Source organism: Bemisia tabaci, chromosome 1 (assembly GCF_918797505.1).
Source record: "Bemisia tabaci chromosome 1, PGI_BMITA_v3".
Taxonomy (NCBI): domain Eukaryota; kingdom Metazoa; phylum Arthropoda; class Insecta; order Hemiptera; family Aleyrodidae; genus Bemisia; species Bemisia tabaci.
Window position 1 is genome coordinate 16,470,078 of NC_092793.1, and position 14,995 is coordinate 16,485,072.

Genomic DNA, 14,995 nt, shown 5'->3' on the forward strand with positions numbered 1-14,995 from the left:
AAGTTGATATGTTTGACTCGAATCACGTTTCCTTGCTATTCTGAAAAATTTGAGCTTCCGTCGCAAGTTTTCTCCCCATTGACTCAGACAAAAGTTTGAATAAGGGAAAAGAGAGGCACAATATAATTATTAACTGAAAGAGATTCGGCCCACTTAGATCTAAGCTTCGGCTGCGGGTAAGAAAAATATCTGCGAATTAAGTTAGAAATACTCTTGCTAATAGGTCAGATCTTAGACGTTTCATCCCTCTAATGGCACCTCATCGCCCAAGAGGTTGTTGACGATGAACGTTTCCACAGGAATTCACTTCATTAGATCTACCTCTGATTTAAAAAATGTTGATCATGATTACCTTTAGTGCTCAATGAGAGAAAAATATATATTTTATAATTTTAAAGGCTAAGATAAAAATACCAGCTATTAAATATTGTTTAAGCCGTTCAAAGTGTAGCACTTTGCGTCTTTGGCGTGGTAAGTTCGTTGTGCCATTTTCGCAGACTTAAGATCATTCCACGGCCACACTTAAAACGCCTTCAATTTCGCGGTGAGCAATCTTTCTTACACTCGTGTTACGAAGCCTCGCTTTTATCATAACTACTTCGTTTTCATGCTTGATTACGGTGGCTTTGTCAAATTCTCTTCGAATCAATCGTTCATAGATTTCCGTGATGTATTAAATGTTTAAAATAACAAGCTTCTACGTTTTTGTTTCGAGCGTAAAGTATAAGTTGTTATCTTTATTTGGAACATAGTGACAAATAATGATTTAATGACATCAAATTAATTTCATTTTTTTTATTAACAACACAGTAATCTCATAATTCATGACAAATTTCAAAAGATTTTTCTTTTAATAACACTGACAAAAGGCAAACTATAGAACTAGTTAACATTCACCGGGATTATTAAGGATTTTCTACCGGTACTTTCTGAAATACCAGAATTATTATAAACGTAAAATTGGTAGGTAATATACATATAAATACTAATGAAAAACACATAATTAAATTAGTAGGTAACCCTAGTGACTAGAACAATTTCCATAAAAGTCAATATACAATAAACATGAAAATTTTTTGACTGGTTACATAAGAAGCTAGTCGAATTAAAAAAACATGTTTTAATTTTCGAAAGAAATTTTTAAAACAATGTTGAACAACCGGGAAAACTTATGTGATACAAAAGCAAAACAAATATTATCTACGCCTGTAGTCTGCAGAAAAGGGTACCAAATTTAAAACAACATTAAGTGATGATATGTTACGGAAATTTCTTAAAGATTTGATTGCGTTCAGCTCAAAAGTTAGTCACCCTTTGTTTAATGATGACAATTCGGAAAAAACGAACCCGAGTAAAACTTAGGATACGTCTAGCTCGAAACGTAGTATCTATGACTTTTTATGGGGGAAAATCGGTATTAAATGCAGTGCAACAAATCCCTTAAAAAACTACTCACATAAATTTCGATCATTAATAGGCCAGTGTAAATTTTCAAAATTTATCTTTGATAGGAACCCAATATGTTCTCATCATTGGAGTTAGAGGAGATGCCTCAAGTTAAATTACTGACATGCCTTAATTTCTTTCTTTTTTGCCAAGTCACGGAGTTTTAGAGTACTGAAACTGAGGTTTAAATACGTCTGCAACACCTAAGAGCAGTTGATTGATCTATGGAAGTTTATCCGCTAATTTTAGAGAGTGAACATGCTGAGATCAAATTCGAAACCGTTTCATTTACACCTCAAATATTGCATCAATGACTCTCATCTCTGCAAGTACAAAGCAAAAGTTTATTGCAAGGAATTTTGTTTAAAAATTCCATACATGTAAACTTCATAAAATAATCACGCATAAAGCTAACACTAGAAATGTAGGTAACAAATGCGCTTAAAAAATCAAAAAGGTATTATCCCCAAACAAAAAAATGAAAAAATTCTAACTTAAACTAGAATGACGGTTTCAGTCACTGAGATCGTGTTCCTTTCAAAACGTAAAATTAGGTAAAATACAATAATAAGGGCTCGTGCTTATACAATTCAGGGGGAACAATAGTTTTTATTCCCCGGCTAAAATATTTCCTACTCAAACAATTCCGTTTTCTAAAGAAATATACACTTTCTCGCCGGAAGGAAACTTGACTTTTTCGTACCCATTTTCCTCATCCGTGAGGCGTACTTTAAATTGATGCTTAGCAGGATTTTCAAAAAATCCGAAGATGAAAATTTGGAATTTGAAGATTGTCATCATGTTTAAAAGCAACTATGACCTTAGATCTACTTGTTTCCATATATTTTTGGCAGATTTGATCGAATGATGAACAATAAAAAGGCTCTGGGCGGTATGGGTCGGTAAATCGAAAGTGACGCAACGTGACGGGCCAATTTTTGAAAATCACTCACTTGGAGGTTTCATTTTAATTCTTGAAATCAAGTTTCAAACAAAAATGCGCGTCGATTATGGTTGTCTTGTTTGATCAACTGTTTGCCGCAAAGATGTGTCAAATGAGAGTGTGACGCAGCACATACAACGGTGCATTCGGGCATACTGCCCCCGAGGACGTAAAACTACTTCTATTGCCTACAGTGACGTTCAATGTCAGTATTCAGAGGGACCCGAGAGGCTGAAATAGCGAAGGTTACATGAGGTCCGTAATAACACACTGATGCCATGTTTTTGGTTATGACGTTTTTCTTGGGTCTGAACCACCATTGGTATTTGCAGTGGTATGCAAGTATGTACAAGATTTATTTCGCAAGTTTTCATTTGCGTGACACACTTCATCCAACCTACCGTTGCGCATCAAGGACCTCAATTGAGGGGGGGGGGGGGAATACAGACATTTTACATGTCCATGTGTGTTACATGTCACTCAATGCATGTAAACTTGGTAGTCTAAAATTTGAAAATGTCTGAAATAGAGTGAGTTTCCCAACTTGAATATTTTAATACATTTTAAGTCCTTCTTTGGAATTTAGATTTTTTTATTTTACTTTTTTGTTTCTGACGGTTAATGCGACCAGGGAATTTTTCAACTGCGTCAAAAATCTGAATTTTTTTTACGAGACCAGGCAAGTATGGAGCCGCTTGACATTCGAACACTATCGATTGCACTTGAATCGGTGTTTTAATCGCTGACACCCGTCGCGCGTCGCGAGGAACTTGAGCGCGCGCGGTCCAAACCTTGATTACAGTCGCCGCGCGAGCGTTGCAGTCAGCCAATGTTGCCGTTGTGTGTGTAATTACGCATTTATTTGTAGTTACTTAGGCACGATGCATAATTGCTCCATGGGAAATTTAACCCCTTTATTAGTGATTTTAGGTTAAATATGTAAGGATTGCGTAAAATGCGTAATTTTAAAATCTCCCAACGACAGCACTGCTGCCGCGTGCTGAGGAAAAACGCTGTATAAACCTTCAGGCGTTGCCAAATTTACTTTGATAAAACGCAAATTTCCTAGTAAACTTTTGAATATTTCCCTGTAATTTCTCGGATAATTTTGTTCGCGATTTCACTTAAAGTCCCTGAAATTTTCAAAGGAAAATATTCATTACTTGCCTCAGAAATAAACATTTTATCAAAGTAAATTTGGCATCTTTCGAATGATCATACGGCGTTTTCCCTGGCAGGGCAGACTGCTCCGGTCACCATCCACCACCCTTGTCAGATTTTGCACACTATCCGAAAAAGGAACCTAAGTCCATAAAACTCAACGTTGAGTTACTAATACCTAGAGTCCCTTTATACTGAGAGTCAAGACAACACCCCTCATGGAGTCACAAACGGGAATAAAGATTACAAAAATTGAACGTTTTTCGTAATCTTTGATCGGCCCAATCTCAAACTCCTTTCTCCGTTCCTTCTCTCATTCCGTTTGTTCCTTGCCGAACCCGTAATTCTCTGGTCCATTCCAGATTATAATCTTTGCAATCGGTGAAAATGTAATCTTTATTCCCGTTTGTGACACTGTGAAGGCCTAAAATCCGGTTAACCAATCAGAAATGGATTCGCATTGTCTTGACTCTCAGTATAAAGGACTCTACTAATACCAGAGTATGTGCTGCTCGGAGCTGGCCCCGAATCGAATTTTGAGGGGTTGGTTCGATTCTTTCAGTCTTCAGATGCAACCCCGAGGCGTACGGACTCTCAGCGGAGGAGGTTCCGGCGAACGTTCAAGAGGGATGTTGAGATCGGGATCACTTGACGTAGGTCGAGATCCAGTCGACATACTCGGAGATCCGGGTGTAGAGGCCGGGAAGGCGGGGCCTGGCGCATCCGATCCCGGTGGAAACGACGCCGATCACAATTGTCGAGCCGTCGTCCTGGGCCAACATCAAAGGCCCACCGCTGTCCGCCTGAAACCAAACATTGTTCACACGTAAAACAAATGCTTATGTATCCTTTTGAAAACGAATTAGACGCGTCCCACACTTTCGTAGAGTACCTTTATAGACAGAGTATGGCCATTCTGTTCCGTTTTTCATTGGTCGCGTGAAAATAGGCTGACACGATGTTCTTAGGGCCGTAAATAACAAACAAGATGGCCGTTATCAGCAAGCAAGATTGAGATTATGCACATCTTACATCCTCCTGTGATAAAGGTGAAAGGCGATTTAACAATATTTCGTGTGTATTCGTAGATATGCTTGTTTAAGTTGTTACTGACGTAGAATTGAAATTTTGTCAAATTTAGCTTCTTATCGATGTTACGGCAAGCCGCATCTTGTTGTTATTACGGCCTAAGAGCATCATGAAGCCTAAAAACTCGTTGACAATCAAAAGCGGAACAGTTTTCCTGTAGTAAAAAGATACGAATGGCCATACTCTGTCTATAAAGGTACAATAACTTTCGGGGGAAAAGACCAGAACATAACATAATTTTCATTAATACATCCACCAGACCAGACTCTTTGTCTTTGCACATCGGAAATCATACGAGTATTCATGTTACAGATTTCTTATCGCATTTAATTTTGTCGAAAGACGAATGGTCGTCGTTTTTTTCCCAAGTTCCGTCTTATATTCATCGAGATCTTTCATTCGATATTTCGCCCGTAGATCTCAAAATTAGTTTCCCCAAAGGAATTCAACAAAGGACGACTAATAAAGTAGGTTAAACGAAACCCTAAAAATTATGAAATGATATATTATTTTTTTGAAATCTCGAGGGCTGGCAACGTTGTAATACATTGAAATAATATACATTACTCGGAAAATGATGGACTATGTCACGATAAAAATCAATAATGATTTTCTTCATCGGCACAATAGGCAAAGCTGGAATTAAGTTGATATGTAGGAGAAACAATCAAAGCTTCAGTTAGTGTCGCATGTGACTGATAGACGAATTTCTTACAACGCCTAGATGCAACTATTCGGCCTTCATGGATATGCAAGTTGCATACGCACGGAGGAGACGGCGTTTTGACATTAAACACCAACCGCCTCACCAGCGCTTTGGCACTGTCAGGGGAGCGAGTCAATGAGAGTGGTCATACATGATGTGGAAATATTATTATTAAATTATTAAATTTTATTTTGTTTGAATCATAGAATAAAACTAGTTGGGTAATGTTCCAACTTATAGGTAACTAGTTTAAGAAATATCTTACACCCACGACGAACATCCTAATACGAAGCAGAGAGAAAATGCTCAACCATAACACCCTCTTGCCCTCTCAATCTCGGTTTTCAGTCTTCCTGCGTATAATGCACCATTCTCTTTTAAGAGCCTTTTCACGATGATCATTCTCAATCCTTAGAGAAATAGGTGGCAATTCTATGCGGGAAGATGTGATTCCGCGTTGTTTGGCGCGCGAGACGACATTGACGATGAAGCGCCTTTTATCTGGTGTGAAACGAACCTAGCCCCTCCTCAAAGGCGACACAAAAAGCGGGACGAACGCTTCCGCCCCAGCGAGAAAATAAATTAGCAGGGAAACAAAACTAAATTAAAAGATAAGCGCACGCTAAGTTGCCGGATTGCAGAGCTAATTCGTGGATTCCACGTATTTTCGCTCAGCTTTCTTGGCCCCGAGTAGCACACATTGCAAAACATTGCAATTACATGGTTAAATTATTAGTACTACATCAGAGTGTTTTGTGTGTTGTCTATCCACTGATTGAAGGAACACCTCTGATTGTTTATTTCAACAAAATCGAAATAAGTTCCAACTATTCATTACGTTGAAAATTGCATAGCTTTCTTACACATGTAGCTCATTTTGTTGATCATTTGAAATTGGCAATAATTGATCAAATGATGTAAAAATATTGGAATTTCATCGTAAAAAATTCGAAATTTCATTAAATAAATTACAAAGCGCACTGTGTTTTTGGGGCTCAATATTTTGTAGCAAATATCACCGAGCAAAATATTTGTGTTCTTGTGATACGTTCGGTTAAAAAAGGAAGTGAAACATAAATTGTTTATAGTCTGGTAACCTATGTAACTCGTATCCCTTAGAATTTTCGTTAAAATTTTACAGGCATAACCAAGTATCTAAAAGTTTAATAGGTGCATCGTTTATGACGGTTATCGACGAATATTGAAGATGCTCCGAAAAAGTTAGGCACTATTTGGACCGAATTCATCCCTTCATTCTTGGATTTCTTTTTACTTTTTTTATTTTTTTCTATTTTTATTTTTTTCATTTTTTTATTTTATTTTTTTCTATTTTGTTTTATTTATATTATATTTTCCTTTTTCGGTGCAACTTAACAACTTTGGGGTAGTATGAACTGAACTCACCCAGCAAGAGTCCCTGCCTCCGCTCTCGTAGCCGGCGCACATTTGCGAGGTATGAATGGCCACCTTCTTCCCCTGGGACTTGTACCACTCCTGACATTTTCCGTTGTCAACCACGGAGACCTCCACTTTTTGCAGTATGTCGGCCCGCTTCCCTGGACGCGAAACAAACAAATTAGTCAACCATAACTGAAATAAAGGCCACCGTTATGCTTCAAAAGAACCCTTCTCGATCCCTCAATTCATTGCTCCGATGTGAAGTCAAAGGCAGTGATGACACCTCGTGCACGGGAGAAAAAGAATCGCTGCCCTTATTATTTTGTCATTGTGGATCCCAGATCCTATCTACTTTTTTAATCGTGGTTACAATGTTACATGTGTGGTATCATTTTATCAGGTGCTAATAATAATAAAGACCCGGACGAGTTTGTGACTGGAACCAAAATAATCGCAAATACAAAAGTACACTGTAACTATATCAACGGTGTAAACTTTATATAAGCCAGGCTCTGACCATTTGCCGAACGTATAATTTTAAATTCAATGTCCAATTTTGTATATTTAATGTTGTGTGCTCTTCAAGATGAAATTATGAACTGGACACTGCTAATAAAGTGAGCTTCTACTATGGCAATTTTTCACTCTCCAAGTGGTCACTCCTACTTCTAAAATTCGATTTTGGAAATTCTTTATGAGCTCAATGTAATCTGCATGACATTCCGATTGGGGAACATGTGTCGTGGTACTTGCATTCCAACCCAGTCTTGTGGTCAATTTGAAGTTTACATCAGGGTCAGCTGATTTCCGTTAGTGTTACATAAACAATCAGATTTACTATTATTCACATTTGTTCCATGACTAATTTTCTATACTAAGTATCATCTCAGACCTTTTTCACAATTTTTTATGTGTCCAGCCAGAATACATTTTGAAAGAAATACTTCTATGTTTGGGTCCTTTATGGAGACACCTATCTGAGTAAAGAAAATCAGAGAGGGAAAGAATGAGGAGGGAAAGGAAGAGGCAAAATAGGAAGGAGAGGAGGACGAAGAGACGGAAGAAGGAAAACAAAAATAGAAATATTAGGTAAAGAGAAAAATAAAAAGGGGAGAATAAAGAGGAGGAGAGAGAAGAGAGGATACAAGAGGTAGGAAAAAAGGACCGCGAAAAGAGAGAGAGTATAATAAAACGAGGCAAAGGAGGGAAAATGAGAGTAGAAAGAAGAAAAGCAAGAGAGGGAAGACAAAAAGTTAGGAGAGGAACATGAAAGAGAGTAAGAGGAAAAAGAGATGGAGTAAAGAGGTTGTGAATGAAAAAAGAAATAAATTAGGAGTAAAAACTGGAAAAGGGAGGAAGGAGAAGAAAAGGAAGTGAGAAGAGAGAAAAAAGAAGAGAAGAAGAAAAGAAGGAAGAATAATACGAAGAAAACGTGGAAAAAGAGGAGAGAGGAGGAGAAAGAAGGGGAGAAGGAGAGAGGATAGGAGGAAGAGGAAAAAGATAAGTCAGCAAGGAGAGGAAGCAGGAGTTGAGAAAAATGCCAGAGGAAAGAAGTGAGGCTGAAGACAAAGAAAACGATACAGAAGGAGACGAAGCAGCTCTTGTCTGCTCAAGAAGAATAATAGCACACGCATTGATTCTATAATGAACCTAAAACATGAATTCCTCATTGCAAAATGTAGCCCAATTTCTGATGAAATAATGAAAAGAATACCTTGAGAGAGGTTCTCGTTGGTCCAACCCCAGCCGGCAGCGACAGCCCGCTCTTGGCTGAAGCTAGACGAATGAGTAGGAGCCAAGCAAGCGGGGAGGGCTCTGCCGGTCCAGACGATGTCTTGTTCCAGCTCCAAAAGAGCGATATCGTTCTGGAACTTGGAACACTGATAATCGGGATGCATCACCACGCGCAAAACCCGAACGCTCATCGTCGCAGTTGCCGGGGTCGATAGGTTATGTTGACCTAGGCCCACCCGAAGGTGCCGCATGCCCGGCGTTGATAGCTCCCTGCAAAAACATATGAACGGACTTGTTAGGTACGCATAAACTAGAGAAAACTAATTATACTGTCGTTCTTTGGAAACACGACGTATAAACATTCAGGCGTTGCTGAAATTCCTTCGATAAAATACAAATTTTCTGGTGAACATATGAATATTTTTCTTCAAATCTTTCAGATAATTTTTTCCGCAATTTCACGTAAAGTTTTAAAAATTTTAAGGAAAAATATTTATATCTTTCCTCAAAAATAAACATTTTATTGAAGGAAATTTGACAGCTCTCAAATGTTCATACGGCGTTCTTCCTTAGCACGGCGACATAGAGACTCCCGACTAACGATCTAACAAGTGATTTTGATGGCAATCATAGCTTGGATACTTAACTTAATTTGATGACGATTTCCTGTCCAAAATTGCTGATGATGCCCCCTGAGATTTACCTCCTACTAAGTGTGATCCTAAGTACCCTAAATTTTACTAAACTCTCAAAATACATTCTTTTGTATTTCGTATCTTTAGTAGCGGCAATTCATTGTAATTTCTTGCAAGGATCCATTTACAGAGCTAAAATACTAACTTTAACTCGAGTTTCACAAAAATATCTATCTTCATGATGTCATGTTCACAAGGCTACCTTAGACCGTCTTTAATCGTGTAAGGACTTCTAAGGACTAGAGATGTTTAAGGAACGACTATGAATAGCACGCTGTGGCCTTGTCTCCACGGGACGTTTTCATAGGATTTGTCCCAAGTTGGAATCGCAGGAATGAAACTTCTGGGATTTTTCCCAGTTACCGTCTCCACGGGACGGGGCTCATACGGTCCTGCGACTAGTTTGCGCGGGAAAATAAATTCGTTTAAGTCGATTATTTAACCGGGATTAAAATAATAATTGCACTCAATTGACAATTAGACACATTATTTTAACTAAACAAACATTAACAATGGAGTAATGAATAAAATATCGCACAATTCGTTTTCACTTCTTCTTCCTCTCTCAGCGGATCCTGGGGGTAAAGGACCATACTTGGTACCGGGAAAAATATTGATTAACTCAATATTTTTCCCAACTTCGTAAGTGGGATTTTTCCCTGGGACAAATCCCGTGAAACGGCCCGTGGAGACAAGGCCTTAGAGTCAGACGCGCTAGCCATCATCCCAACTTGACCGACTAAAGCTATTTTAAAGTATCAAAGAACCAAAAAAAGATACACGTAGGAGTTGAGAGTAGCACTTACTTGCAAAGGCAGTGAGCAGCGGTTAAAACCCAGCGTTTATTGATGAGGGTTCCTCCGCAGAAGTGACCGCCGCTCCGCTTCAGCGAAACCAACCACGGGAACTCGCCGGGGTCCGCGTTCATGCCTCCCACAATCCGCCCTCCCGCGTACCTCGTACGACCGCATGGTATGTCCGCCACTACCAACAAACATCACTTTCATCAGTAAAATGTAAACTTCAACTTAATTGAATCGTATATTTTGCAAAAACACGCCGTCTCATCTTACTCTATAAAATGATATCATGGAAGTCACGCATGACGTATAACATCTAATGCCGCAATCACACGCTGAATGTGGGAGCTTAATGTGGCTTGAATGTGGAAGTCATCGGCCCGATGCCTGAATTTTGCGCGTGACGCGCAAAATTCAGCAACGATTCTCAGCAACCATCGGACCAATTTTGAATTTGTCTGAACTATTCGAGTAGGTTTGATACACATCTGGATGAAAATAACTCGAATTTGCTAAATTTCAGCCGTTGGGCGATGACTGTTGACTTCCACATTCAGGTGCTAAATTCAGCGTCTGATCGCGGCATGAGGCGCTAAACGCTTCGGGAAGTTGGACCGCATAGCGGTTAGGGGGCGTCCCTATTCATTTTGCATAATAATGGCTCTCTGACTGAAACCGTTTAACGCATATCACCTAGATTACATTTTGCAGGAAGGAGCTAATATTTCTGGCTCATTTAAAAACTCACTTATCTGAATAGGAGAACCAATGACACATGCGTTACTCTAATCTGAGCCGAGAAAAAAGGGTTGTATTGCACAACGTGGTCCAGCAGAGGAGAAGAGTTCACTTGACCATGTAATCCCTTTTGGTAAGGTGCGTTCCATTTAATCAAAACCAAACGAAAAGCTGTCTCTTGTGATATGCTCCTGTACATTGCCCCTCGAAAAAACACCAGACAGGGTGAAAATTTGACTTGGTTCTATAATAAGGAATTACAATTTCTGCCTCATCCATCAGATCATCTATATTTGCATGAGAAAAGCGCATGGTATGTTTCTAAAATTAGACGGAAATAGTGGTTTCCAAGGTAGTCCAAATTGTCAAAATATAGGTAGGATTCCTTACTAGGATTTCATGGAAAACTCGTTAAATGTATTGAAAATTTCAAGAAGTAACTCATAGGTGCAAAATGAACGTTTACAGTACAGTCAATCAATCCAAACTCCCCGCGCATCAAAATGAATGTAGGTCAAATTGGCCGTCAAAAACAAGCGTATTTACACGCGGCAAAGGATTATAGTGCTCAACTTTGGCAACAAGTTTATGTATTCTCCTTTAAATGAACCAGCAGCCATAGTACAAAAGCATTCTGATACGCGTCTCCTGATCAATATTTACATAAAGCACGATTCGCGCAACGAAAATTACTGACATTAACTCCTAACTAATATATTTATTGTTTCTTGACGCGTAAATTCAAACTTCCCGCTCTTGAAAAAACTGAAGTCAAATAGCGCACTCCACGTTACCGTAAGTCACTGCGGTATGAGAATATAGCAATCTCAATCTTGGTGCTTCGGTTCAGCGGTTCCACTTCGTTAACACTTTAATCAACACAAGGAGGGAAAAAACGTTGCTTCATTGAGGAACTTGTCAAAACCATTATTACATACGATTTGAATTAAGTATGATTTTTTTTTTTTTTTATTTTCTTTTCTGAGCGAGGAATTCAAAAATTCTGTGGCCAATGTAAACTAAAACCGTTATTGTGTTAGTTAGGAGTCAATTATTTTAATTTTCCTCGTGCGAATCGTGTTCTACGCGAACTTTTGATTTGGAAACTTGCATCAGAGTGATTACACTCGCACTTTGTCTGGTGGTCCACTAACACAAAAGCCAACCCTATGTTAAAATCCGAGGGTGTCACTGTCACTAAAATCAGGAACACTTTAAATCCACTTCGAATAATCCATGAGGTTGACTCGTGTCGAACACTTCACTTGGGGAGACGCATCGGGAAATTGTCAAAAACTCCATCTGAAAACGAGAAACTGATGTAAACTCACAATTGGTTGTGGCAATGACGCTGGCGAGACAAGCTAATAAGCACGCGAGGGGGAACCACATGACGGGAGAGGATGAGGCCATGGTAATGACTGATGAGCCGTTCATGAGGGTATTTATATGCCACTTATTCTTCAGGGTCAGCTTTGTTTGTAAATAAACGCACATCTTCAGTTACCAGTACTGCACCGCACCAACACTCACTAAGAGCCGTAACTACAGACGATAGTCGATCCCTGAACAGCTCCTTCCCTCAGGAAGCCCCAAACCCTAGCCAAAGTTCGAAACCACGTATCTCCATTACGAGGTTTCCAAAACGCTCAAACAAGCCAACTTTATGATTTGATATTTATACAGAACATTCTGCTAACAGAAAAGAAAAATTTAGACATTTTTAAGACATTTACGTTGATTAGTAAAGTTTTCAAAAGGAAAAAAAATAGGTATGTCAGGAAGTTTGCAACGCTGCGAACAGTGATACGTGGTTTTGCACTTTGGCAATCGATATAGATGACAGTGTGATGGAAGGAGTGTGATGAAAGTAGATCTCTTACGTGGCATCATATAAAAGACACGACGAATATCGGGTATAATTCAACAACCTAACTTTAGAAATAGACCCTTCCAAGTGATCGTACATTGATTTACCATTGCTTAAAACATTCATGAGAAAAAATTCTATGATTTCAGCAAACTTTATGGTACGAACCTACCTTAATTTGTTCAAAACTGGCAATTTTTTATTGTATTTATAACTTTCAAGTTTCAACAGTGGCAAATCGTCTTAATCCCTCGTGAGGATGTACATTCAAAGTTCAACTGTTGAATTTCACTCACAAGTTTTTGAAATATTCCTTAAAGTGATCCTTAATCTCCTTTCATTACCTTGTAAACTATATGGGACCGTCTAAGAAAAGAAGCTGCTTATCGAACGCTAATGACCGTCTCCTACCGGTTTTCATCACTCAGGTCCTTAATCCTGGTTCTCAGGTAAAACTTTAAATGTTTCAGTGCCGTTTGCTGTATGCACACTATAAAATCACTCCTCTCCAGTGCTGCTGCGCGAAGGAAAAATGCCGTACGAGCATTCAAGCTTTGCCATATTCTTTTCACTAAAAAACTAATTTTCTCGGAAAATTCTAAATATTTTTCCTCTAATTTTTCAGACAATTTTGTTCGCAATTTCATTTAAAATCTCCAACAATTTCAGGGAAAAATAGGCACAACTTTCTTCAAAAATACATGTTTTACTCGAGGAGATTTGGCAACTCTCGAATGTTCATACGGCGTTTTTCCTCAGCACGGCAGAATGAAACTTGCAAGTGAATGATTAATTTTCCTATTGTACGTATTCTCATTATCAACCATAGAGACTTGAATAGAAAAGCGGAGCTCCAGCTTCTCACATAATGACTGCAAGGATCAACAATCACAAAAACGTCTTAAAACGTTCAGATACTTCACGCACATCTGCGCAGTTAAAATATTTGTACCACACGAAATAGTGATACAGCTTAAAGTAGCAAGGGCAACATGTATCTTCCCAATCGCGAACGATGAAAACATTGAATCATAAAAACGCCTTCAAAAGTTGAGATACTTCAAGCACATCCGCGGAGTTAATATATTTGTATCACCCGAAGAGTTTAAATATATTAAGGTAGCAAAAACTACTATAATTTCATGGCGATTTCTTATTCTGTGAAGTTAGACCACCACATCGCTTTCAAAAATACGTGGTACTTTACGCACACACGTAGAGTTGAAATATTTGTATCCAGTTCGTAGAAGTTGTAAATCGACAAAGAGAAGTCCACGGAAAGCAGGCGGATTTTTTTTTTTTTTTTTTGCAACTATTTATGATTCCTTTCAGCTGGAATTTCCTCGTCAATTTTCTCATGAAATTCTTTCTTGTCCCTTCAACCTTAAATATTTGAACGGAATCGAATGACTCACTTCTACAATCTCAATATTTAGCATGGAATAATTCACTCGTTACTACGGATGCAGACAAAATCGTAAAATCCTAACTTTCCCAGAACCAATATTAGCTGATTACCTATGGCGATTGTAAATGGCTAATCAAAATAATTTGAAGTCAAAATTGAATCCAAATACTCAAATTCATGAGATTCTGACCATTTCCTGATTTTTTTGTCCGTTTGGCGTTTCCTTATCATTGCTCGAAGCCCTTTAAAAGCACTCTAATCTATTTGAGTAGATTAGAGTACTTTTAACGGGATTTTACTCCCATTTGCTTTCATTAGATTGGAAAAGTCAATCTAGCATGCACAAAAATTCTTTTAATTACATAAAGCTTAAATCGAGTGCCACGAGAGTATTGCGCAATAAAGGAGTGATGCCACCTCGCCGGACACAGTGGTACGAGTCAATGGGAGAGGTCGAACATTATATGGAAACTTCGAGATCTGAAAATTAGGGGTTTAAAAGTAGTTCCATTGATTATTTTCCAATTATTCTTTTAGGAGTCATCCCTTAAAACTTATAATTTAACGCAATAAACTTAAAATTTTGCAGTCTTAAATAAAACATTTCGAATCCTCAGTCTCAGAATGACTAGTTCTACTGTGCGGCCGCGCATGAATTAACAACCTCATCACTTGTGTGTGGGCATGAGTGTCAGTTTTTCAGAATAATATCTGTAGTACAACATGCTCAAGAAGAGCGTCGTATGTGCATTCTGAATCTGATGTTGCCGGATCGTTCTCCAGTATTACCAGGGGCGATTTTGCAAGTTGGCAACACTGTCAATCCTCTACTTAAATCCATGTAAAACATCAATTTGAAGTCAGGCGGGATTTCCCGCCAAGAATCGATTATTTTACATACATTTAAACGGAGGAAAAACAGTGTTGATACCGTTTAAGAATCGCCACCGAGTGTTCCCAAAAAAGAGCAGTAAGTAGATAAATGTTGTTTTGAAACAAATGTACCT

General features: G+C 38.5%; 1 protein-coding gene across 1 annotated transcript; it reads right to left on the reverse strand.

Moving 5' to 3' along the window:
* Window positions 1-1,331: 1,331 nt before the first annotated feature.
* Window positions 1,332-13,858, reverse strand: LOC109038089 (trypsin-1). Its single transcript, XM_072296981.1, has 5 exons — window positions 12,042-13,858; window positions 9,979-10,156; window positions 8,458-8,747; window positions 6,750-6,901; window positions 1,332-4,353 (listed from the first exon to the last, which is right to left on the reverse strand). The coding sequence occupies exons 1-5, from the start codon at window positions 12,205-12,207 to the stop codon at window positions 4,195-4,197; spliced, it is 945 nt and encodes a 314-aa protein (XP_072153082.1). The 5' UTR covers window positions 12,208-13,858; the 3' UTR covers window positions 1,332-4,194.
* Window positions 13,859-14,995: the final 1,137 nt, after the last annotated feature.

What these genes read in the sequence shown, in the direction of transcription:
- LOC109038089 (XM_072296981.1), bottom strand. Translation starts at nt 12,207, where the DNA reads ATGTGCGTTTATTTACAAACAAAGCTGACCCTGAAGAATAAGTGGCAT. An exon ending in GCTGCTCACTGCCTTTGCAA is followed by an intron (nt 8,748 to 9,978) that starts GTAAGTGCTACT and finishes ATGTTTTTGCAG; the next exon opens with GGAGCTATCAACGCCGGGCA. An exon ending in CAACGAGAACCTCTCTCAAG is followed by an intron (nt 6,902 to 8,457) that starts GTATTCTTTTCA and finishes TTTCGCGTCCAG; the next exon opens with GGAAGCGGGCCGACATACTG.